The sequence below is a fragment of the Cervus elaphus genome, chromosome 19 (assembly GCF_910594005.1).
Source record: "Cervus elaphus chromosome 19, mCerEla1.1, whole genome shotgun sequence".
Taxonomy (NCBI): domain Eukaryota; kingdom Metazoa; phylum Chordata; class Mammalia; order Artiodactyla; family Cervidae; genus Cervus; species Cervus elaphus.
In genome coordinates, this window is record NC_057833.1 from 49,550,030 (window position 1) to 49,574,637 (window position 24,608).

Consider the following 24,608-nt stretch of genomic DNA (forward strand, 5'->3'; position numbering starts at 1 on the left):
ATAGCTTGGGCTTCATCAACATACCTCCCTTCTCTGCCCAGGCATAGGCCTGAAGGTGATGTCTGAATTCTGGGGAAAAGAAATGAAACTTTACCAAGGACACAGTAGCCCTTACATTCCAAACCTCAGACTTCAAAGGGTTGGAGGTTTGGAAAACAGCTCTAATCTCTTTACCCTGCATGTATTTTTAAACCCAAGACACTGAATGGGTGACTTTGAGAACTTTACTATGAATCAAGCATCTTGCATTTCTAAGAGGATAAATAATACTGCAGATAATTTTGCTATAAAACATCTGCATAGTATAAGAAGGAAGGTATAAAAGAAAAAAAAAGAGATACTTACTTACTTGAATCGAAGTTGCCAGGAGAAACAAAAAATAAAAAATAAATTGATCTCGCATGCAAAATCCTACTAAACTACTTCCCCTCTGGTCCCCATCCACCCAAGTCTCCTTGTGAGAATGCTGCAGGGTGGGGGTAGATGAGAGCTCGGACACAGTTCCAGAATACCTTACTCACTTTAACAGAGACTTTGTTGCCCAGAATATCCTTGGGTTTACGAGGCCCTGTGGCTTCATTTTTACCCGTGTTCTCCACTTCTGCCCGCTTTCTCATGCGTAGAGTATGCCATGAACATGACTTCCTGTTGTACCAAAAAATGCACCAATCAAAATGGCAGGTCAAGGCAGAGTGAGCGAGGCGGTGGGTGGGACTGCCACCCTCTGGTGAGCCAGCAAGTGAGGCCCTCTAGTGAAGTCCTGGTTGCAGAGGCCCCAAACCTGCACACCAGCTCCTGTGGTGGAGGCTGGCAGTGGATCTCACCTCCAACAGGAGGTGAGTGAGGATGAACTTTGATCCCTCCCAATAGATGTGCGAGGTTGGTTGCAGCATTGGAGGGAAGAATGAGAATGGAGTTACTAAACTCTACTGAGGGAAGCTTTTATATCATATTGATGAGGGCTTAGAGGACTCAGGAATTCCCTTCCTAAAGGGTATGGTGGATGGGAGAAGACTAGGGGTGGGGAGTAAAATAGAAAATATAAGGGAGGTATATTCAATAGTGTGTAAGGTACTTTTCCAGGATCAGACACAAAGACCCAAAAGGATGATAATGAGGTTTCCATCTCATTGTTTGTATTTGGGCTGTGGCCAGTCCCAAACACTGTGTAGTACAGATAGGAAGTTCTAGGGCATTGACTTAACAGACTGGTGAGCACCACTCATTTATCTGGAGGATTTAGGATGAAGGGTTGATATTCTCCACATTATCCCATGTCTGTGAATACAGAGATCTGTCAACCACTGAGAGGTTCTAGAATTTTCCTGTTGGGAGAAGACTCAACATGTGCTCTCAGGGAGGTGAGAGTAGCAATGCCCTTTCACGCTATCCTAACTTCCTTCTTCTCACTAGGGGGTTTGGAGCTATTTCTTCATAGACCTGTAAAGAGAGGCTAGTGTAGAGCTCTTGAGTTCCACATATGTCACAACTCAAAGACAAAGACATCAAAAGTCAAGCCACAAACAGCATCAGGGACCTGGGCAGGGACCGTCAGTTTCAGATGTGGTCACAGAGTTTGGATGATGTTCTATCATGTCTGGAGTAAGTGAGGCTGGCTCCTCTCCAGTGTCTCCTTATCAACTTTAGGCCTATACAGACAAGGCTCAATTAACAGAGAGCCTTCATTAAGGGAGACAGGGGAGAGAGAGAGACCTATGAGATTTAGGAGGAAGGCAGATGCTCCAAAATACATAGCATCTCCTCCAGAAAACTCCACAAATGTCAGGGATTTTAGGATGTTTTGGGGAAGATGTGCTCAAAATATTTATCACAAACATGGAGGTTTAGCAATCTATGTTCTGAGTAGGAAAGAGTGATAATAGTCATGTCCTCAATTTTTTTTTTTTTTTTTGGAAAGCAGCTCCTACAAAAGGCAAGAAGGAATCTCCTGGCCAGACCTTCTCTTGTATCTCCTAAATTGGCAGGCTTCCTGGGATCCCTTGCATAACAGCTGTTCACTTCAACAATTGAGTGAGAACTGGTCACAGAAACTAACTTCAGGTAATATCATCTTAACTGCAGACTTTGATGCCCCATCTTTACCCCCAAAGCAAAGTCCCTGCTCATTCTGAGAACATCTTGAGTCAGGGAGGTCCCTGCTGAAAAGACTCCTAGGGCAGCCAGCACAGTGTGTGTGTGCCTGAGCATGGGGGTGCATTCCTATGTTTATCACAACCTACAAGTAATGTTGAGAAACAGACACGAAATAGTACAAGAGGCAGAACAAACTTAATTTCACTATTCTTTTTCCCAGAAGAAGGCGTCATCATTTGGGGATCTTCCATCTCTTGGCCATAAGCCCGGGGACTGATGTGGAAACAGAGACATTTCAGTGATATGTATCCCGTAGGCATCACAACCAACTCTGACACTTGTGGTCACAGCCCTTGGGAGGGTGCAACGAGTGTCCTTCACTGATAAATAGTGACCACTTTCAGTCCATTGCTTCTGTTCCACTCCCACTAACCCTTGTGCAAGAACTGCTGATAAGGAATCAAATGAGCAATTGGTATTTGAATCTGCTCTCTTTTGCCTAGTTTGACACCCTTCCTACCAGTCTTCCTTTGGAAGGTGTGAAATGTGAACAAAAGATGTGAAGGTGAAAAGCGAGAAGTGCTGAGTGCCCAGATAATTAGATCACAACTCATTATGAGTTAGCTAGCACTGTAAGTCATTGATTAATAAGAACCTGAAGGCTTTGAGGGCCTTTATTTCCAAGGCTTCTGAAACCAAATATCTAAAGGATAAGATGAATGGGGTCTATTGCCCTTTAGGGGCCACCGCTGATTTCCAGCTGGGCCTATGGTTACCTGGAAAGGGCAGGGTGAGGTCAGCAAACTGTCCCCTGGGCCAGAGAAAGCACCAAGGAGGTGCAGCTCTGCTGGTGTTGCTGTTCAAGTATCTTATGTGAGTTCCTTTTCCCTGGTCACCGGTGACCACTCAGTGTGGAGAGCAGTGGGGGCTGCAAGCCACCCCATCACCTTCTACACTAGCCATTGATTTACATCAGCACCTCCAGGTCACCCAGTTGGACAGCATTTGATCTGCATCATCCCTCATCTCAGAGGTTAGAGAGAACCCATGGGGGCTGTTTAGAAGGGAAGGCTAGGGTTGGAACTTTGGTGGCAAAGGCACTTTTTGTTTAGAAAAAAACTGCCAAAGCATTCAACCAACTCTTAAAGGAAAAAAAAAAAAAAAAGAAGAGGAAGAAGAAGAATAATCATTTGTACATTTAAAAGTTCCAGAACAGTGCAATGAGGAAAAAGGGTCCACTAGTCTTTAACCTCATTAAGACATGCTCATGGTAAAAATTTATTTTACATATTTAAAATAATACATTTAAAATTATTAGTTACATTACAGGTACAATGATGAACATTGTGACTCTCCATTATATTGCACAGCCTGACTTCATCCATATGGGTTTCTTTAAATAGTGCAAAATACTCTATACAGGAATGTGTTTGGAAGGGCCTTCGCAACCAAAATGAGGAAAAGAAATATCTTACAAATGACCATGAACATATATTAAAGTGACAGGGGAGGGGGAAAATTAGAAAAAAAAAGTTACAATCTGTACACAGGAATTTCCATAGACAAGCAAAAAGTTCCCTCTCTCCTGGGAGAAGCAGCAGGCCTCCGACCTATGCAGGTCTGTCATTTGTGCTAAGGTAATTTTTTGGAGTCAATCAAAAAATAATATATATATATATGTGTGTGTGTGTGTGTGTGTGTATATATATATATATATATATCAGTAACTTAATACAATATAAATAGAAGTCCAGTCCAGTGAATCCTGTGGTGGGTCAAATGGAGCAACAGGAGGCATGCCTTTTGTCACCTAGGGTTTCAGTAGGGTTCTTTTCTTAACAAGGGGTGGTGGGGAGAGAAGAAAAAAAAAAACAACAGAAAATTATAAATGAAAAGGAAAGAAAACCACCACTGTTACCACCACCACCAAAGAAAAAACTGAACAATCCAGCCCAGATGCCCCCTGCTGCATGTGGTTCCAGCACTCAGACCTTGGTTCTGGTGGCGCTGTCAAGAATAAGCAGCAGTAACTCCCTACCATGTGTTTGCATTTTTGTGTTCTTTGTTTTGAAATTTTTTTAGATCCACATACTCCTCTCCCGGGGAAGCCAACGAGGCACTTACTTGATGCTCCCGTCACTATTTTCTGTGGCTGCCATGGCTTTGGTGAGGGGCGCCAGGATGCTGCCAGGGACCCAGCCCTCAGCAGCGGGGGAGTGGTCGCTGGCGGGCTGGTACACCAGGCACATGTTCTGCTGGTTGATGGCGAGGACCTGGACAACCTCACCTTGGCTCACACAGATTTCATTCTCCTTCAGTGCATAGTAATCTTTGATCACGGCCATGGATGAGGCCCCATTGCATCCTCCCAGGTCACTCTGCGAGGAGACAGAGGTGAAAGGGACACAGATACAGGAAGGCTGGTTCACACATGCTTGCTCTGCACCCTTGTGTGGTTAAAAGCCAATCTTCCTACTAGCAAGGTAAATAGCAGGCAGAAATTATCCTGAGAAATGAAATTATATTCATAAATGGGATCTAAGAATGTATTTTATGGCAATGTTTCATTAATATTATAATTGAGGGTGTAAAGGTGGAGATAGTGCTCAGCCGTAGGGAAAGGTATAAAAACACCTTCCATGTGGAAATCCCTCCTTAGCATGCACCTTCCTGCCATCATCCTCCAGCTCATGGGAGGAAGAGTGTGGCAAAGGTATGGGCATATGTAAGCACCTGGGCAAAGGTCAGGTCAGTGGTCACAACCTCCCAATGAAAAGAACACAGATCTTTGATACATTTTTTTCTTCCTTTTGAAAAAGCATTGATCTTACTCTACATTCTGTCCCTCTTTGAGACAGAAGTAACAGTGAGACATTTGCCCAATTCAAAGGCCAGGTCATGACTTATCCTGACCCAACTGCTGTGGGAACAGAATGCATCCAGATCCCCAGCTCCACCCCTCCTGCCGGTACTCATTAATATGAAGGAGCCTGCCTCCATGACTTTTTCACGTGACTGCACCGGGGAAGCTACTTCAAGACAGACCTGCAACTCCTATGGATACCTGGCTGCCTCACAGCATGGTGAGAGCCAGAAATTCTTCAGTAAATTAGTGTGACTTCAACTTATTCACAAGGGCAAGGGATTTTTAAGATAAAAAAATCACTTCCAGGTGATAAAACAGGTCAGTATAATTACTCTAACACAGAATTGAACTTGGACATCAATAGTTAAAAAAAAAAAAAAGAGAATTCCTTGGTGCTTTCACTGCTGAGGGTGTGGGTTCAATCCCTGGTTAGGGAACTAAGATCCCACAAGCTGTGCAGTGTGGTTGGAAAAAAAAAAATCCGTATCATCTAATAATTTGGGTAAGAAAAATAAAACTATAAAGTAAAAACATATAGGTAAAAAATGTAAACATTCCTATTCATAGAGCCATTGAGTTCTAGAGGAAATGGATGAGATTAAGTAACCCATTGAGGTTCTAATGCAAGACACAAAGTTCTGAGCTGCAGAATTTGAAATGGAAACCAGATAGCCTAACTTCTGATCTAGCACTTTTCCCATTCGTTGTCATTTCTACTACCTTGTGGGGTCAAAATAGCTGTGTACGTTGATGATTATCCTCATGACAATGTTTGAATTGTGGATTATCTGTGATAAATGTCTAATCCAAGGCTAGCTTCCACAGTCACACATCAAGGGCAGCACCCCCTTGCTGCATCAGCAGCATGGGTGGTGAAGAGCTGTGGGCTTGCTTCAGCAGCTCATCTTTAGAAAGGGCAATCTCTTTAAGATGTCAAACCCTAGAGTTGCAACTTTTAGGTGGTCCACCTCACAACTCCTCTATTTGCTACAAATCATAATTGCTACTACAATATTACCTACAGCGTTTCTGCAGATGGCAACAATAGCCCTTCAACACAGAGTGTCTGAACCTGGGGGAAACTGGCCTAACTCACTCAGTTTTTCAGAGAAGGAAGAGAAATAATTGAGACTAGAAGGTATTTACTGGATTCTTCATGCTAAAACAATCACCATAGAAAGATGCTACTTTATAAAGTAAGAACAAAGGTTGTGCCCTCAAAGAGGGTGAGGTAGAGGTGATGGGCCATCACTTACCTTGCTGGCCTCAAACTTGTCCCCAGCCTGGTGGTAGTCAAACCCTGGACTGCCATTGGAGGTAGATATCTTCAGGGGTGGCAGAGGCGGGTTATAGCTGGAGCCCTTTGGGGGCTTCTCAGAGCCCACGGGGATGGAGGAGTAGGGCCTCGGGCTGGCTTGGGGAACCCTAGCAGGCTGGGACCTCATCACGGCTGTGCTCCTTTCTTTCCGCTGATACTCAATGGGTGACTGCAGGGCTACAGGGAAAGAGCAGGCTGTTACTCTCAGCTTTGGAAATCCCACGAGGACTCGGAGGCTCATGAGGTGAAGGCTTTGTGAGAGACAGAGTGGGGATACTCTGTATCCCCAGTATCATGAGGAAGATACTGCCCTGTTTTTAATGAATGTATAAGCTACCGAGAACTATTCTTAGTGTTGTCTAAATGATGAAAATGTGAAACCAAAATAGTACAAAAGGAGGGAGAGAAGGCTCTGTAGTACGTGTACATGTGCATGTGGCTGGACACAGGGACGAGTCGGGGTGGTAATAGGGAACTTCAGAAACTACCAGCCCTCTGGCCCTCAGGCCAGAAACTGCCAGCCCTCAGCCACCATGCAGGCTCTGCAGGGTGGAAACAAATGGGAAGTGGGTCTTGGGAACAGAATGGAGTCAGAGTCCCTGGTGCACAGGGCCATGGCCCTCTGTGGAGGAAAAGGAGATGAGGCAGGTAAGGGAGGCTCGAGATGCCATGGTGTAAAAGATCTAGAAAGTCAGGTGACTGAGTCTGGATTTAATTCTGAAGATCATGAAAAGTGACTGAATTCAGTGAACTTGCATGTTTTAAATGCAGGTGCTGGCACCAAAACCTTGCAGCAGGTCAGGGGAAAGATAGGCCAGGCTGATCAGGAGCCCTGAGATGGTGACAGGACAGAGGCGGGACCCGAGCAGAGCGTGGGAACAAGGAAGGGGTGTGGCAGGTGCTCCAGCGGGAGGCGAGGCTGACACAGCCTAGATGGGAAAAGATGGCAAGAAGCCAGGGTCACTCAAGTTTGGGGGCTGGGAGAATGGTGGTCAGTGGAACTCAGGAGACAGGGGAAAGCAGTCTTGAAGAGAAAGACATGAACTTTGTTTTCCTGAGTTTAAGGTGATAAAGTTCCAAGGTCTGAGTAGTAAAGAGGTATAGCAGGTAAAAACCACACAGGTCAAATTCTCTAACAATGACTTCAAGGCTGGCCTGATTATGTTGTTTCTATCAGTGTTCACTGTAACAAATATTTAATTGGGTTAATGGCTGAGGCCCAGAGAACTTTCCATGATGAGACTATTTCTATAGTAATAGGTAGTAGTAACTTTAACAGGACTCAACATACGGTTCATATTTCCTTTCCATCTGAGGCCTCAGGACAGGAAGGCTGACTCTGAGGTGCCTGCACATGTGACTATAAGTAAAAGCCTGGCCCCAGTCCATTGTCACATCCTTTGTCTTCTGAGTGTGTCAAGTGCAGCATAGGCTGCTTCCAGACCTCGACCTTTCTCCTTGGAGAACATTAAATATTTAAGCATTGAGAATTGAGTTCAGTAATAGCTTCATAACTCACTATAATTAGGGGAAAGTTTTCTTGGAACCAGGTATCAATACAAGTCTGGAAAAGTGACTATGGTCAAAGAAGTATCATTTCAGATCTGAAGCAGATGGCAAGACAGCTGTGAAACAGACTGTAGCAAACTGATTTGATGAATCAATATCCATCTCATGGAGCTGGGGTTTTACTTTGATTATATTCAATAATTATGCTAAAGAGTTTGAAAATGGCATATCTTCTTAAACAAGCTCCATAGAGAGACTGTCTTCTTCTACCAGCCTCAATCTGCATAACTTAAGTTTTAGGATTAGGAAAGTTGTGCATCTTTGGATTGGGTTTGTATCTGGCTGACAGATACAGTGTCTTATACCTGATTCTGTTTTTTTTTTTTTTTGTATTGTTTGCTGGGAAGCTCATAGACAAATGTATGCCCTACCACTAGCAACTATACTGCAGTTTTGGGGTTAAGAACCTGATTTTTTTTTTTTTCTTTTTTTTTAAGAACCTGATTTTAAGTTACACGGCTCTTAGTTCAAGTTTTATTCTAGCACCTACTGGTTTTCTGACTTGGGACCAGTTTATTTACCTCTCTGAGCTTCCTCTTCCTCATTTGAAAAATACAGTGTGATAATATGTGAAATGCTCAGCACCATGTCTCACACAGAGAAAGGACTCAATATATGGGTGGGAGCCATTATTGGTACTCATTTATCTACAGTTTCAATTTATTGTCTTACCTTATTTTTCTTTTGTCCTGAATTGATGAACTTAACAACTTCATTTCCAACTTAGAATCTATCAGAAATTCCTAATAGAATGCAATTTAATGAATGTTTTTTATATTTCACACATTTTTGCTTAAAGTTACTTTATCCACATAAGCATTAAATCAAAGTTGTATGTTCAAAAGCTGTGAACAATACACAGCTTTCATTACTATCCCTTAGGGCTGGGCTGGTGTTTAATTTTAGATTCTTTAGAATTAGAAAGAACCCTAGAGATCACATAGTTTAGTCTTTTTTTTTTTTTACCAGATTGTTCTACAGCTAGGAGACCAGGGGCATGGCCCAAACTCTATGTGTAATTGCTTTGAAGACTCATGTTGTTGTTTTAGTTGCTAAGGCATGTCCAGCTCTTTGCAACCCCATGGACTATATAGTCTGTCAGGCTCCTCAGTCTATGGAATTCTCCAGGCAAGAATACCGAAGTGAGTTACCATTTCCTTCTCCAGGGGATCTTCTGACCCAGGGATTGAACCCATATCTCCTGCATTGCAGGAGAATTCTTTACCACTGAGCCACCTGGGAAGCCTTGAAGTCTCATGTTCTACCTTAAAAAATCAAGGCATTCTACCATATAATCTCATGTTATTTGTTTTAAAATAAATACAATGTGCTAAATCCCTTACCGTGGAGTACAATTGATACCTGATGATCTCACAGGCTCTCTGGAGTTATCTGGAGATAACAGAGGCTACACTTGGGTATGGGAGGTGTGCTGTGTTTTCCTGCTTCCAAAGCTGCAGAGTAGATCGTTCACAAAAAGAGCCAACCAAGGCCCAGCGACACGTCATGACTTGCCCAACGTTCATCACCTCTAGTCTCTCCCCACATCATTCAGTCCATGCTAGACACCCAGCAATTGCTCTAAGTGCATCATTTGAAAGAGACCAGATTCTAGACTAGAAAAGGTGATACGCCTAAGGGTTGGACGTGTATGTGTAAACATGGGAACACATTTGGCCATACAGTACTCCTGTAAGTCCATAGAGAATGTCATTCTCTGTGTAAGTGACAATTTGTTCCGGGAAGCTTCAAGGTATTCCTGAAATTTAGAGTTAGCAATCACCTCTGTTGGGAGCAAAGAGGGATTTGAGCTGATCTGCCAAACTCCCAGTTATCTCTAGATAACACTAGAGAACCTCTGAGATTACCAGCCATTAACTACCAAATGGAAAAATACACATCATTGATAGCTGGCCCCTGAGACAAAGAGAATGTGCTCATTTCAGATTTTGGCCCCAGTTATTACCAGCTGGTAATGGTGGCCACAAGGCACAACTTCTGTGTCAAGGCTGTAAGAGATTCTCTCTTCTTTTGGAAAGATGGCCTTCTTTACCATGTCCTATCTGCCCACTTGTATATTTGGGTTCAGAAAAATTCTACACAAAGTGTTTCTGAAAACTACAAGGTTGGAATGCATGTAAACGTGATCAGGGCTCATTACTCACCAACAGCCCAGACCCAAGGGGGCTCAGAGGTATGACTTTCCCTGAAAATGGCCTTCCTAGAAGCCAGACCCAGTACCTACCATTTAAGAAGTCTCGCTGTGTTTCTAAGACTTGGTTGATGTCCTGCACCCAGGCCTGCTGGATGTCAGCGTTGGCGGCTTGCAGAATGACCCTCTCTGAAGTCTCCCTGTTCAAAAGCGCAAACTTGCAGGGGTCATTGTCTACATTCTCCTCCAGGACCAAGTAATTCATCTGGAAGAAACCAAGGGGATCCTTTACATATCTAAGTGGTTTAAAAATATCAACAACATATTACAGTTCCCTCAAGTTTTTATTTCAGATGTTTCCAAAAATGTGCCCTGAATCTAACAGCTTAAATACTTTGGTTTCTGTCTTTGACTGAACGACATGATCTTGGAGAACCTGCATGATCACGTTAGAGACTGGCGCCAAGCTGTCACTTTTTCTCACGATAATCAACCTTCAAGCCTGAAGGCTACAAGCCAAAAAGGTCTTCAACGTTCTGGATCCTCACTTATGCCAGTGCCTCATCTTTGGGAAGCAGCTCCCTCAGTGTGCCTCTTCCTTGCCCCTCCTCACCCTCGCCTGGATCCTCACCTTGATGCTCCTTTTGAACATGTAGCCTGGGGTGAGGGATCCCTTCCTGAGCAGTTCACTGAAGATGACGATTTGCTCAAAGAGGAACACACGCCTCTCCTTGGTCCGTGACTGCATGCCAGCATCCAGCTCAATCACATAGAATGTGTCCTGCTGCAGCAGCTTGCCCTGAGCAGTCAGGGTCCCCTGATGGGAAGAAGGGCTGGAATGAAGTAAGTGAAAGACAGGGAGATGACCCCAGCCCTCTGGGTAACAGAATCTCCCCCTCTGGGGACATGGACAACAGACCCAACAGCAAAAGCCTCAGGTTCTAGTAAGAGACTGAATCAGGGTCCGTCTAGGGTAGACTGTGACCACCTTCCTTCTTATAGGGCCCCAGATGGAAGGGAAAGAAGGCTACAGAACCATAAAGAAGCAGTTTGGGGAAAATGCCAGAAAGAAGATAAAATTATTAGCTAAAAAGATGTTCAGGAGTTGTCCTGGCCCTTATTTTTTTTAGGAAAAGGAAAACAGAAAGTAGGTGATGCTGGAGCTGGAAGCAGACTTTCTGTCCTTGGAGAAAGTGTGCCACTGAGAGGTGTGCCTGCCTGGCCCTTGTGAGAAGATCCGGGGTACTCTCATAGCCATGGATCTAGAACCAATCTAGGGCCAGGGAAATGATGGAGGCAGGACCACACACACACACACACACACACACACACACACACACACACACACACACACACACACACACACACACACACCTCAGATGAGTTGGGCCCCTCTCTTCTATTATTTCAGGCTGATGAAATTCTGAGACCTTCATCTCCTGCTACAGATCAGCAGGTACAGCTGAAGTACTATCAATCGGTGCCCTTATTTTATAAGCTGATGGATATTTTTTGGGGGTCCTGGAATCCTTCTTATAATGTCTCCAGTTGCCAGATCACTTGACACCCAGTCTAGGAGGTAGAGCATATTTGGTTTACCAGTTCTAACCAGATTTTCAGAGATACTGTCACATCTTTCAAGGGAATCTAGCCCAAGCCAGCAAGTCTTCACAGATGCTACTGGAGAGCCTTGCTTTTTCTACTGTTCTGCTGCCATCTGAGACAGTGACCAGAGCGCTGCCTCTAAACTCTCAGCTGCCAACTTTGGTCCTTTAATGCAAATGTGGAATATTCTCTGCACCTGATGACTTTTTTCAAACATTACCCAACACACAAGCTATTTTCCTTTCATGTTCCTGAGAAATGCCAGCCCTTTGCTTGGATCATGGGCCTTACTGTCAAGGTCAGCAGCCAAACAAGCTTATCTCTACCCTGGTCTAAAGTTAATATTAAGCCAGTGACCAGCTCTAAAAGCTCTATTAATATTACATAAGAGCCTGACCCAAGAGTTATAACCCTGCCAACACTAAAGGGAAAGCTAAAGGATGTAAAAGGGAGGGAATCTAAGTGAAGGAGTTAACTTCTCTCTGACCCAGAGCCAAGGACTTCAGAAGGAATGGTCCTCCCCAGTTAGCAGAAGGAATGCAAAGCAGACTCTCTAGGACTTAATGAAAAAAGGAGATGGTAGTGGTTGACTTAAAAGAGAAAATAATTCCACCCTCCTATGTGTGTCCTTCTGTGGACACATGCACATGTACAATATGGTTCCTGTGAAGTCTGACTGGGTCAGAAGGCACATCAGATGTTCCTCCTGTCAGTGGTCAGTTCCTCCAGAGACCAAGAGAAATTCAAATCAGACTCTTGCTCAGAAAAACACAGGGAACATCAAGGATGAAGGGCAAAAGGAATTACCTGGCTTGTTCAGAACAGCCTCAGACCTGGCATAATTCCAAGCAAACAAGTGTAAAATGTCATCTAGTGTGACTTAAGAAATACCATGTGAAAACTTGAGATGTATTTCTGATGCATGGCCTTTCTACTCGAATACCTCAGGTCTACTGTGGAGAACAGGAACCTGTGAAAAAAATTAAGAGCAAAGAGGACCCTCCACATAGTTCCTGATCACAACAAAGTGATGGAAATCAGACAGGGACAGCAGGATGGGCTGTAAGGGCAGAAAGGACAAAAGAATTTGGCTCAAAACCATTATTAATTGAACTCATTAACCCAAACCTGGATATAGCACTTCCTAACCTTACATATATATCAGTCTGCCTTATGTCTATTTCATTCTAGTTTAGCCAGAAAGAAAAGTCCCCTGTTTCCAAAATGAAAAATGCAATCTTACAAGATTATTGGGAAATAGGATTAGAAGATCCACATCTTTCTCTAAGGGGTTCAACAACAACTATAAGCACCTGTCAATAATTGCATTAGTTCCAGTTTTATCATATTAGTATTTAAAATAGACTGTGTTTAGTTAATAAATGAAGTTTGGCTATAAACTAATAACAGCCACTTATTAAGCTAAAATCAGGAAAGCCAATTTGCTCTTCTGAGATTCACTGTTTTGGGTTGAACTGAATCCCCTCTCCAAGTTGCATGTTAAAGTCTTAACCCCCAGTACCTCAGATTGCAACCTTATTGAAAGACAGAGTCTTTACAAAGGTGAACAAGTTGAAGAGAGGTCATCACAGTGAGCCCTAATCAAATGATTGATGTGTTTATAAGAAGGGGAAATTTCCACAGAGGTATGTACAGAAGGAAGATGATATGAAGACACAGAAAGAATGCCATGTGAACATGAAGATGGCCATCTACAAGCCAAGGAGGGAGGCCTGAACAGACCCTTTCCTCACAGCGCTCAGAAGAAACCACCCTTGCCTACACCTTGATCTCAGATTTCCAGCTTCTGGAAACACTTCTGTTGTTGAAGTCTACAGTACTCTGGTTATGACCACCCTAGCACACTAACTCTGGTTATGGTGGCCCTAGCACACTAGCATATTCAATTGAAACCCAAATCCTGAGTACATTCAGCTGTTTCTCCCAAGGCTTGACTCTTCTTGTCAAAGAATAGAAACGTGCACTGTGATGTTTTAGAGCTTGAAACATCCACTTAACTAAAAAGCCAGCCACTATGTAGACCTGTTTATTAGAACCACCCTGTCAGGGAAAAAAAAAAAAGTTCCATTTTTCCCTAGTTCTACTCACATCACATAGTCCTACACTCCCTCACATTCCCAGCATTTCTCAAATAAGAAAGAAAAGGGAAGAGGTCATTGGCAGGTCCATGGCTATAAAGAATCTTGGGTCTTTCCAACCCCCTTGGAATTCTGACTGCAGCTTGGTTGACCTCCTATGACTGCTCTATTGCTGGAAATCCTAAATAGGTGCATCTTCTAGGCCCGTGAACTAGAGGGGCCCAGGCACAACGGCGTAGACAGCAAGTGAGACAGAGAGGGTGGGCACAAGGCTTCAGAGGGAAGCCTGGGTTCCTGCTGCCCTGAAGAGAGAGGGCTAAGAAGCCTTCTTGAGAGCTCACCTCAAAGCCCTGCAGGCGTCCCAGGTTCATCATGTCATTGCAGCGTTTTGGAACAAGGCACATTAACTCCACTGCTTTCTGTGGGGGAAGAAAAGCAGTAGTCATAACCATGAGCAGCACTTGGGTGGGGGGCTCAGGACAATTCCATGCTGGAAGACTGAGGCCTCCTGGTGGCTTCTTGATCCTAGGAAAGGACACTGGTCCCTACTGCCCACTTTGGAAGAGAATGGATTTCCTGTTCTAGTTTGTGGGGTGTTGGTCATCCATGCAGAGGCTCCACATGAATCAGTGACCACATGCAGGAATGAGGCTACCCAGTCCATCCTTTTTCTACCTTCCCACTTTTGTTTATCCATTTGCTTTCCTTCTCACATTTTTCTTTCTTCTCTTTGTTGCTTTCTGGCTGCCCAAGCAACAGCTTAGCCTTGCTTGCGAAACACTAGAGGTTTTAACCTAAAATAACCTGCCAGAATGGTCTGTAACCACTCTGGCTTAAAATAATCCCCATGGTGACGTTGTCTCAAAGGACTTCACTTAGAGGGTAATCCTCAGGGCCCAGGGAGGGAGTGAAAATGGAATAATTTATATGTCAGCTTCAAATAGTATCTGGATTCATGGATAAAGCTGTACACTGAAACACCCAATCTCTGCAGGATGTTAGAGGGCTCAAATGCTACCCTTTCCCACCACATGTCACTGGGAGCCACAAAGAGAACATCAGTGGGGCTAAACTGTGCCCTGGCTCAGGTCTGGATTCTTGCATTCTTGATAAACCCTCAGTGTGCTCCTCAGCGCTTGGTACTCCTCATCTTGCTGGGTAGCTGTCTGAGAGGAGTCAGCTTGGATCCTCTATCCTCCAGAGCCAATCCTTCCCCTTTAGAGGCAGACATTCAGTACTGTCCCCTGAGAAGCATCAGCATTTCAAGCAGAAAACTCACCTCAATATCTGAACACTCCAAACCAGCCTTCTCGCTGTATCTTAGGAAGTCCTAGCAAGTGGGGAAGCAGGGAAGGGTGAGGGGAGGGTAAAACCAGTTAGGAAAATACAGCACTATAAAAAAAATGAAGCATCATTAAAAACCAAGATGACACCCAGAAGACTCCTCCCCAACAGAGATGGTAATGCTTTGTAGTAGCTGAGATATGAAGTTATGAGTCAGGGTAGACAAAACCAAACAGAGAAAACACTCAAAGACTCAAAACTACGGGTAGAGGGGAGGGGCGAAGAGGAGAGAGAGTGAGTGAATAGGGACAAAAGGGGAATGATGACGAGAAGGAATGGGAGACAAGACAGTTAAATATCTCTTCCATTTGCCTTATATTTCTGTAAGACAAGTCAAATTAAACAACTTTAAAAAGTAAAAAATGATCAAACTTTAGGTTTAACTCATCTGAGGTTTCTAGGTTTTTTTGCCTTTTCTTTCTCGGTGAATTCTTCTCTGATTTTATGCTCTTATAATTTTTTAGTTTTTAAAGGTTCCAAATCAGTCGGTGACAGCAACAACGTAAGAAAGTGATTTGGAAAAAAGAAAATAAAATAACAACCAAACTTAAAGGCAGGAACAACAGGCATGCAATTTATTTGGGGGCAAAGGTGATGCAAATAACCAGCAGGTAAGGTAAAAACCCACGTGGGCCTCCCACAGGAAAAGTGTGGTGGAGACAGAACCTCCAGCTGACCTGCTCCCTAACTCAGAGCCTGACTAAGACCCTGCTCTGGCCCTGAGCAGGGTTCACAGCCCTCTTACCTTGAGGAGCAGTTGATATTTTGTTATTCTCTGAATGGGCTTGATAAGGAAGTCGCTAAGTGTCAGCCTTTGATTTATCTCTTGTTTCACCTCCTGGAACATAAGGGAGCTACATTATACAAAAAGGAACCAAAGAATTGGGGTGCTCTGGTTCTGGGTTCAAAGGAAAGCAAGGCAGGTCTTCGTGTTTGCCAGCAAAGGTTTAGAATCTACAAAGCACACGATGGGTAGAACTACCTACACAATAGTTCATTTGTTAACACATAGCATACCTCATCATCACCTTCTTATCTATCAAGCTCTGTGACCCCTTGTGTCCTTGCCCCTGTTCTGGGGACAAGCTAGAATGGATGTTCCTTTCTCTCTTCCCCTTCAGGGTCAAGTCAGAAAGGAAGGGATTCCCCTGGGACACAGAGGCCGAGGGGCTGGACCCTGGACTGAGATCTGCAAGTGATTAGTTGTGGGCTCTTTCCTAGACAAGGTGTTGCCCCTCCTCCAGCAAAATAAACACTTCCAGGTTGGGGCAGAACAGACACTTTGAGGTGCTTGCTGGATCTCTGGGAACAGGAGCAGAGGCTATGTACAAGGTGCCTATGAGTGCCCCCCTGGGAGGAGGAGGGCCCTCAGCAAGCAGTCTCCAGGGCCTGGTGATGAAGACTGGGGGCGCAGTGGGCTCTGGGGCCATGGAAGGAGGACTGGAGCTTCTGTAGCAGTCTCCGAATTACAGAGTTGTTCTATCAGCAGGGACTCCAGTCCACTTGCTGGGCTGCCTCCGCTCCTCTCCAGCAAAGGGATTCATGAGAACTTAGCCAAGAAGCTAATTAATGGCTCCGAGGAGGCGGCTATCTCTGTCCTAAGGGATGGGCAGTGCTGGGTGGGGTTCACCAGCCGATGAATGACGGTTGGTATTTCTGAATGGGTTGGTCTTGGCCTGAGTTTCTTGCCCCCACTCTGGTTCGGCCAAAATCGAGCAGCTTACTTCAAAGTAGGCATCGTACTCGGCGACGATGTACTCAGAGCGCGGCTTGTTCTGGCAGTACCACACGTAGATGTGCAGCTTCCGCTCCTGCAAAGGAGGGAAGAGGGAAAGGCGCTCAGGCACCTGTGCCGTGCAGTCAGCCCCAGCGCGCTAAGCTGGTATAAGCATGGAGAAGAGGACACAGATCTGGTTCATGCTCTGGGGATGCACCAAGGCAGCTAAACGTCAGGGACAGAAGAGTAAACATAGTGGGCAAGAGCCCAGCTTCCAAACTGCCAAGGAAGGGAGGAAAAAAAACCCAACAGCTCAGACAGGGATGAGGAGGAAAAGCAGAGAAGGGAAGGGATTGTAAAATGCATGCAAATGAGCCTGGTGTGAGGGGAAGGGGTGGGGTGTGGGGCAACACTCACATATTTAATAAAGAGCTGTGCCAATCTGTCTTGCTCCTGGATACATTTTTCCAGTTCACCCAGGAAAACACTAAAGGAGGATGGAGAAGAGAAGAAAGCCACATTCTTCAGAACTGTATTACTTTTCAATGAGGAGATAAATGACAGAAGACTCCCCCCAGACTCCACCCTTAAGGTCAGACGCGGGAGGATGGGAGCGCCCCCGTTTCCAGGACACCCTGATCCTTAGGGCAATGCAGGACTTACTCCTTATGCCAATCATAAATCTGGTGAATATTTCCAAACACGATTTTATCCTTTCCTCGCATGTCCTCGGGGACACCCTTTTCTTCTATTCTCTTCATGAAGCCCTGCAGGGCGGAGGCAATGGTGAGTAGAGCATTTCAGAGAATATTTCTGGACCAAGCCCCACCCAGCAGGCTGGAGGAAGCCCACCCTCTGTGTAAGGAGAAGGGCAAGGGCTTCTGTGGTTTCTCACCACTCAACCAGGACTTCACCCTTATGCAGAGTGACAGACAGAACTTTCTGAAGTTCTGGGTCCCTTTCTTTGTCTCCAGCCCCATTAAGAAAGCAGGACAAAGAAGATATAGTTGGCTGTTCCTCTCCTGTCTCCCAATCCAAGTTATGTCTTTGAGGGCTTAAAACTAGATGTGTCTGACCTAGAAATGTCTTAATATGTGAATACTTCAGCTTCTGTAACTAGAGAAGGACATGGCAACCCACTCCAGTATTCTTGCCTGGAGAATCCCATGGACAGAGGAGGCTGGCGAGCTACAGTCCATGGGGTTGCAAAGAGTCGGACACAACTGAGTGACTAAGCACAGCACAGCTTCTGTAAAGTGCTAGCAAATATAATCTCATTTCAGCTTTAAGTTCTGATGTTGTTATCAGCAGCATTTGTCCCATTCAAAAGATGAAAAAGCCAAGACATGGGGGATTATGTGTTATGTCTAAGTCACACCACTGATGTGACTGATCCCTGGACCTCAGGTTCCAGACTCCCAAGTCCACCACTCCCAGGCTGGACTGCCTCTGGTGGCTGCTACACCTTTAGCTGGCCCCATTTCACCTTGGAGAAGAGGATAACTTTCCTAAGTTAGAATTCAGGTCCTCTGTATGCCAGGTTAGTCTGTTTATCCAAGGTTCGGGATAGGCAAGTGTGTGTGTGTGTGTGTGTGTGTGTGTGTGTGTGTGTATTAGTTGCTCAGTTGTGTCTGACTCTTTGCAACCCCATGGACTGTATGAACCCCTAAATCAGCAGACTGCCTAGGACCAGGACTTATAGACCCAATGCAAAGAAGCAGCAAGTGATTTTGATATCAGGCATTCACCTTGTTAGACTTCACATCTTTTCGTTTAAGATGATTAACCACAGGGCTCTAAGCCGTCTGAATTATCCATTTACTATCTTATACCTTCTCATCCCTGTGTCTAAATCCCCCTAAAGTAAACCCCTATGGAGAGAGAGTTGTTTTATTTACTATCAAGTTGACTCAACTGTGGACCTGCCATTCTTGCTTTATTGGTGGTTTTTAGTTTGTCTGTCTGCTTGGTAGCAGTATGCTCTCCTTAAAATCGAGGGAAACACAGAAGCCCTGAGGTTTCACCAAGAGTGACCTGCTTGACCTGCTGAGTGCCCATAGTGACTCACAGCCACGAGGAATATATGTTCATATATTTCTTATATATATATATATACATACATATACACACATACACACACATACACACACACAAATATGGGCTTCCCAGGTGGTGCTACTGATAAAGAACCCACCTGACAATGCAGGAGATGTAAGAGATATGGGTTCGATTCCTTGGTGGTAAGATCCTCTGGAGGAGGGCATGGCAACCCACTCCAGCATTCTTGCCTAGAGAATCCCATGGACAGAGGATCCTGGCAGGCTACCGGTCCATAGGGTCGCAAAGAGTCAGACATGACTAAAGTGACTTAGCACACATGCATGTATATATATAACTAATATATACATTGGTTAAATACCAATGCAAAGCTTTGGAGACAATGGCTTGGTTACCTAAAACAAGGTGAAATAGATTCAGGTCTAACCAAGAGGCTGCAACATTTGAGGCCCTACATCCCCCTAAATCTCCTATAGTATTTCAAGGGGAAAAGGAAAAAAAAAACTTGTGAAAAAAAAAAAATCACATATTCTATATGATCTACTACCATTTTTAGTTTCATCTCTGTAAACACCCAGGGAGAGTAAAATATATCATGTCAAGTTAAAATACCTTGGGGCCCAGGTAGGGTCCAATATCCCCCTGGCTGGGTGACCACAGACATGTCCTGAGCCAGGTACTTACCTCCACCACAATTCCCAGGTCCTTGACATAGTCTTTCTCTGTCTGAACCAGTTCATTCAGGACAAACCTGAGCAAGAGATTAAGAACAATGAGGGCTCCTCTTCACTGTGAAGCAAGAAATCCTCACATTGAAGTTCACAATAAAGTACTTTGGTGCCTCTACAACAAGACCACCGAAACTCGCACTGAGCTCTCGGGGAGGTGCTGGCTGATGCCCTCTAGACGAGAGGCCCCCACTGGTGAGGAGCTGAGGGCACCCAGGCTGAGAGGGCTTTCCCAGACAGCGGCAATGCCAGAAGAACAACACTTACAACCTAGCATTTGTCTTCCTATTGTTTATAATTCCTCCTCCCTCACCTATAACTGAATAATTATACAACACAAGGCAGAAGGAATAACAGCCACTTGGGCAAAACTGAGTTATGAAAGCTTTGATCAGCATGAGACTTTTTCTCCTTTATGTCAACTCTGTTCTTTGCTTAACTAGAAGAGAAAGACGTTTGATAAGCAACCTTTGGGCCTCAGAGACACTCATCAAGTGAAGTGTTTGAGATACAGAAGCTACAATTATTCAGATAGGTGTCCATGGTAACCAGTCTGCAAAATCCCCAGTCAAGGCCAGAAAGACTGACTGAAGCCATTCCCTAATCACCACTTTCAGTGTGGCCACCTCCCCAGCCCCACCAGAGGTGGGATTTAACCACTATAAGGATATTTACTTTCTTGGTTTCTTTCTTGTTAATGATTTCTTCTTCTTAGAGCATTTGCTTTGTGCTTATGAGAGGGTAGGTACTGTAAGCCCTAGTTTATGCAGATGTTGATACTGAGGTGGTATTGCCAAAGATGACAATGTGAGAGGCAGAGCTGGGATCTGAACCCAGTTGTACAAGAGTTCAGAGACTCTACTCTTTCACGGTTGCCCGCTGCCTGGCTAAGCTACTTAGACTGACTCTCTGGAGTCCCTGAGGATCAAACCCAAACACTTCTTTCTGTCCAGACAGTAAAGAGCTGGACATAAAATAAGTATGGCTGTGCACAGAGGCAGGGTAGTGGTATGCAGCCTATTGGAGTCTGACTTGTATTACCTAAGTTTGAAAGAGTTCTGCCTGGAGCCACACAACTGCATTTTTGGCCTGAGTGGGAGAAGGAATCAAGTTCTGGGACATCAAACAGGGGCTGCAGCACAAGGGTGGTAGCCGTTCTAAGCCTTGGAAGCAATTCATCTGAAATTTTTGTCCCATACAGCACAGAGAAGCCACAAATCCCTGGGCCTGGAGCCCCAGGGTGATGGGGAGGAGGTAAGGGAAACACAAACTTCTTTATCAGTGTGCCCAGCACTTCCAACCAGCTCCCTCTCTCTGATACACACAATTATGTGTTTCAGGCCACAGGAAGGAACTGGCAAGGCCAAATAAAAGCTTTTAAATATACTGGAGCACATACTGGAGTTACTGCTTAGAAGAAAGTGGTAAAAAGAAAAACCACAGGAAAGTTAGAGTGGGAATTTGGGGCTGGAAGGGCTCTTTAGGGAGGAAGTCCGGCTCTCCGCTTCTGGATGGTATTTCTATTCTGTTGACATTGAAGGGTATCCTAGGCTTTCCAGCCTCTAGGAAAGGGGATTGCTGCTAGTGGACCTAGCATCTCCTCCCTCAAAGAGCTGATGAAACACTTGAAGAGATAAGGACACATGGAAAGACATCTGAAAGGGATGTAAAAGATTCACGCTGCCTGCATCTCAAGGTAGTGCACAATCAATTGCCAAATAAATTGAACTGATAATAAAACAATTTTTTCATGTTCAGTTCTTCGGAGTAAAAGTTATTTATTAATGGGCGTCCCTTATAGCTCAGTTGGTAAAGAATCCGCCTGCAATGCAGGAGACCCTGGTTTGATTCCTGGGTTGGGAAGATCCGCTGGAGAAGGGATAGACTATCTACTCCAGTATTCTTGGGTTTCCCTGGTGGCTCAACTGGTAAAGAATCCGCCTGCAATACATGAAACCTGGGTTTGATCCCTAGGTTGGGAAGATCCCCTGGGGAAGGGAAAGGCTACCCCCTCCAGTATTCTGACCTGGAGTATTCTCCAGGACTATACAGTCCATGGGGTTGCAAAGAGTAATACAAAGTAAATGTTATTCTTTGGTCCAACTAACTACTTCCAGATACAGGTAAGATCCACATCTGACCCTCTATCCTTCACAGTAGTAGGGAATGGCTGGTTTTCACAGAAAATCTCTTGGAGCCTCTGCATTGGCTGCTCCCTGTGCCGAGAATACTTTTCCTCAATGGCTCAACCTCCTTCTGGTCTTCATGCAGAACACTTCAGTCAGAACTATTTAAAACTGCAACATGGCCTCATCCATACTCCTGATCTCCCTTACTATTTTTTATTTTTTTTCCAGCTTCTAACATACTACATGATTTATTTTAAATTTTATTGTATGATTTCTCCCATTAGAATGTGAGCTTGCCACAACAGCATGGACTTTTCTTTTGTTGTTATTGTTTGTTTTATTCACTGATGTACGCCAAGCAGTTGGTACAATAGATATTCAACAAATATCTGTTGAATAAATGAGTGGCTAAAACTTGAAGAAAATTACGTCCATTCTTGACTTCTTTTCTTCTCCTGGACAAATAACTGTCTGTTTTCATCTTTTTTCCATGGAGCTCCCATTTAACACTTTGAGGTCTTACTGGATTGAGTCTCAGTTCTCTATTCCCCTCAGCCTCTAGCCTCATGTGGGGTTTACAATTAAACACCTACACATCATCTCTTTCATTGTGGTCATAAATTATAGCAGAATAAAGGCAATATACAGCAAAAAGAATGAGTCATTCTAACAGCTGGCTTTTTGGGACAGCACAGGATGTGGAGAGATACAGAGCTGAGTGAGGGAAAGATGGGGGAAGAAATGAGTGAAATGGGTAAAAGAGGCAACAAACTTTTGCCCCTTGGAGCGAAATTAGACAATGTCATGTCTGGAAGCAAGACAATGACTGGAAGCTTAAATGACTGTTCACAGGCCCTTTACAAGAGTAGAGATAGGCTTTGCCAAGGAGCACCTGTCATCTCAAAGGTCACCTCCCTGATATAAGTGTTCATCTTCCTGACAAAAGTTTTGCTTTGGCTTGATAAGACTGGAACATCAACTTTAACCCTGCCTCATCTATATAAAAACAACCTGGTAAGCTAAGGAGAATTAGCTTTGTCCAAATCCTAAGAAATTTCCCTTTGGGGATGGTGTCTCTTTATCTCTATTCTATTCTTGGGGTTCCCCTGAGCACCATAAAGTTAAGGTGGTAAATACATGCTTACATGCCACCTGCTCATTTCCCCTAGGAGGTGACAGCCTTGCCCTGGCTATGATGATTCCTAGGAAACAGTCCCAAATGGTCACTTTGCCTATTTCCAGGCAAGAGAAGGAACTGGCCTCATTTATTTTTGCTAATCTTCAGGTCTACGACCAGGCTCAAGGAGTTATGAGTTTGAGGGAGAAGGGCAGGCTAATTAGAAACAGGGAGGGGCCTTTCTCAACTGCCTATCCTGTTCTCACTGTGCTCACCATCACTCCCACGGCAGACTATGTGCAAGACTCATCAGCAGCTCTGCTTCTAACACTCAGTCAAACCCTGAACAAGAAAATTGAAGTTCCAGAGGGACTGTGGCTTTACATTAATGGTGAAGCCATCTTCTTGATCAAACCAAGGAATAGAAGAGCGACTTCACATCAGGGAGGATAACCCAAACCTTACATAACACCTGGGTTCTTGTGAAATGGACTGCAATGTGAATTGTATTTACCCTTAAACATTCAAATAGCAAAGAGTTTCTCTTGGAACTTAGACTACAGTGAAATACGTCAGACAGAGAAAGACAAATACTGTATGATATTACTTATGTGTGGAATCTAAAAAAGTATAAAACAAACTATGAATATAGCAAAAAGGAAACAGACTCACAGATATAGAGAATAAACTGGTTACCAGTGGGGAGAAGGAAGTGGGTAGGGGCAAGATAGGAGTAGAGGAGTAAGAAGTAGAAACTATTTTAGAAACTAGGAGTAAGAAGCATAAAATAAACAAGCAAGGATATACTGTACAGCACAGGGAAATATAGCCAGTATTTTATAATAACTATAAATGGAATATAACCTGTAAAGTTGTGAATCACTATGTTGTAAACCTGTAACTTAAGTAATATTGTACATCAGCTATAACTCAATTTTTTAAAAACTTTAAAAATAATCAAAAGAAATACTACTATATAAAAAATGTTTTTTAAATAAACAAAGCCTTTGATAAGGGGTGGAGCTAGACCCTAGCCCGGTAGCCCAACAACTCCCTTTTCCTATATGTTAACGTTCCTACATCTAGGGAAACGTTTCCTCAGATAAAATTCCATCAGACTTTCTACCACGGATTCTTTGATATGGGGCCATAGTAGTGGTCCCAAAGTTTCCTAATCTTTGTTTTCCTTTTATTAGCCTGTTTTAAATTTCTAACAGACCTTGGTTATAACCACACTTTGTCAGTAATATTTCAGCTGAAAATCCTTACAATCAGAGCCAAATGTCTCCTTGTTGATCAAGGCCACACTGTATAGACCAATGGTCACCTCTACTTAGAATGAATGATGTCAATGGAAACAGTGTGGGGAATCCCTAATTCTCCCTAAACTTCCCAGGATCCCTGACCCTTGCCCACTGCACACATGTGCAGCAGGCTGGAGTCTGGGGAAGTACTTACATCCTGCCTCTCAGAGCCTTGGCTTTCTGTTCTTCTTCCAGATTTCTGGGAGGTGTGGGTGGGGTCATGCCTTCGTTCAGGCAGCCTGTGGGGTCTTTCAAGCTCCCTCGGTAAGAGCCTCCTTCCAGACTCTGAAAAGAGAAGAATAAACAACCTTAAAGAAGTGTACATAGGAGAGTAGTCCAAAAGTCCTCATGCCCCCCCAAGCCTAGCCACAGCCATCTTGGTAGCTCAGTAACCAAGGCTGTCTGTACCGAACCTCAGGGAAGTACCAGGAGGCCAGACTCCCATCTTCCTGCAGCAGGGCACCCAGAGCTGCTGCCTTCTCAGGCAATCAGGATGTGCTTGGCGTCA

General features: G+C 44.2%; 1 protein-coding gene across 16 annotated transcripts in view; it reads right to left on the reverse strand.

The window, feature by feature from the left end:
- Positions 1–24,608, reverse strand: part of KALRN (kalirin RhoGEF kinase) — a 673,187-nt gene that overhangs the window by 43,333 nt on the left and 605,246 nt on the right. For 9 of the 16 annotated variants that reach the window (XM_043875040.1, XM_043875043.1, XM_043875038.1 and 6 more), the window contains 13 exons: positions 24,255–24,385; positions 19,507–19,573; positions 17,428–17,531; positions 17,182–17,251; positions 16,772–16,858; positions 15,793–15,885; positions 14,983–15,033; positions 14,045–14,122; positions 10,631–10,816; positions 10,093–10,264; positions 6,217–6,455; positions 4,219–4,472; positions 522–645 (listed from right to left, as the gene is read on the reverse strand). In XM_043875040.1, the coding sequence (XP_043730975.1) occupies positions 522–645; positions 4,219–4,472; positions 6,217–6,455; positions 10,093–10,264; positions 10,631–10,816; positions 14,045–14,122; positions 14,983–15,033; positions 15,793–15,885; positions 16,772–16,858; positions 17,182–17,251; positions 17,428–17,531; positions 19,507–19,573; positions 24,255–24,385 (1,656 nt within the window). Of the gene's footprint in view, positions 1–521; positions 646–3,338; positions 3,929–4,214; positions 4,473–6,216; positions 6,456–10,092; positions 10,265–10,630; positions 10,817–14,044; positions 14,123–14,982; positions 15,034–15,792; positions 15,886–16,771; positions 16,859–17,181; positions 17,252–17,427; positions 17,532–19,506; positions 19,574–24,254; positions 24,386–24,608 lie in introns of those variants that run through there. The other 7 variants (XM_043875047.1, XM_043875057.1, XM_043875059.1 and 4 more) reach the window with 3 other exon arrangements.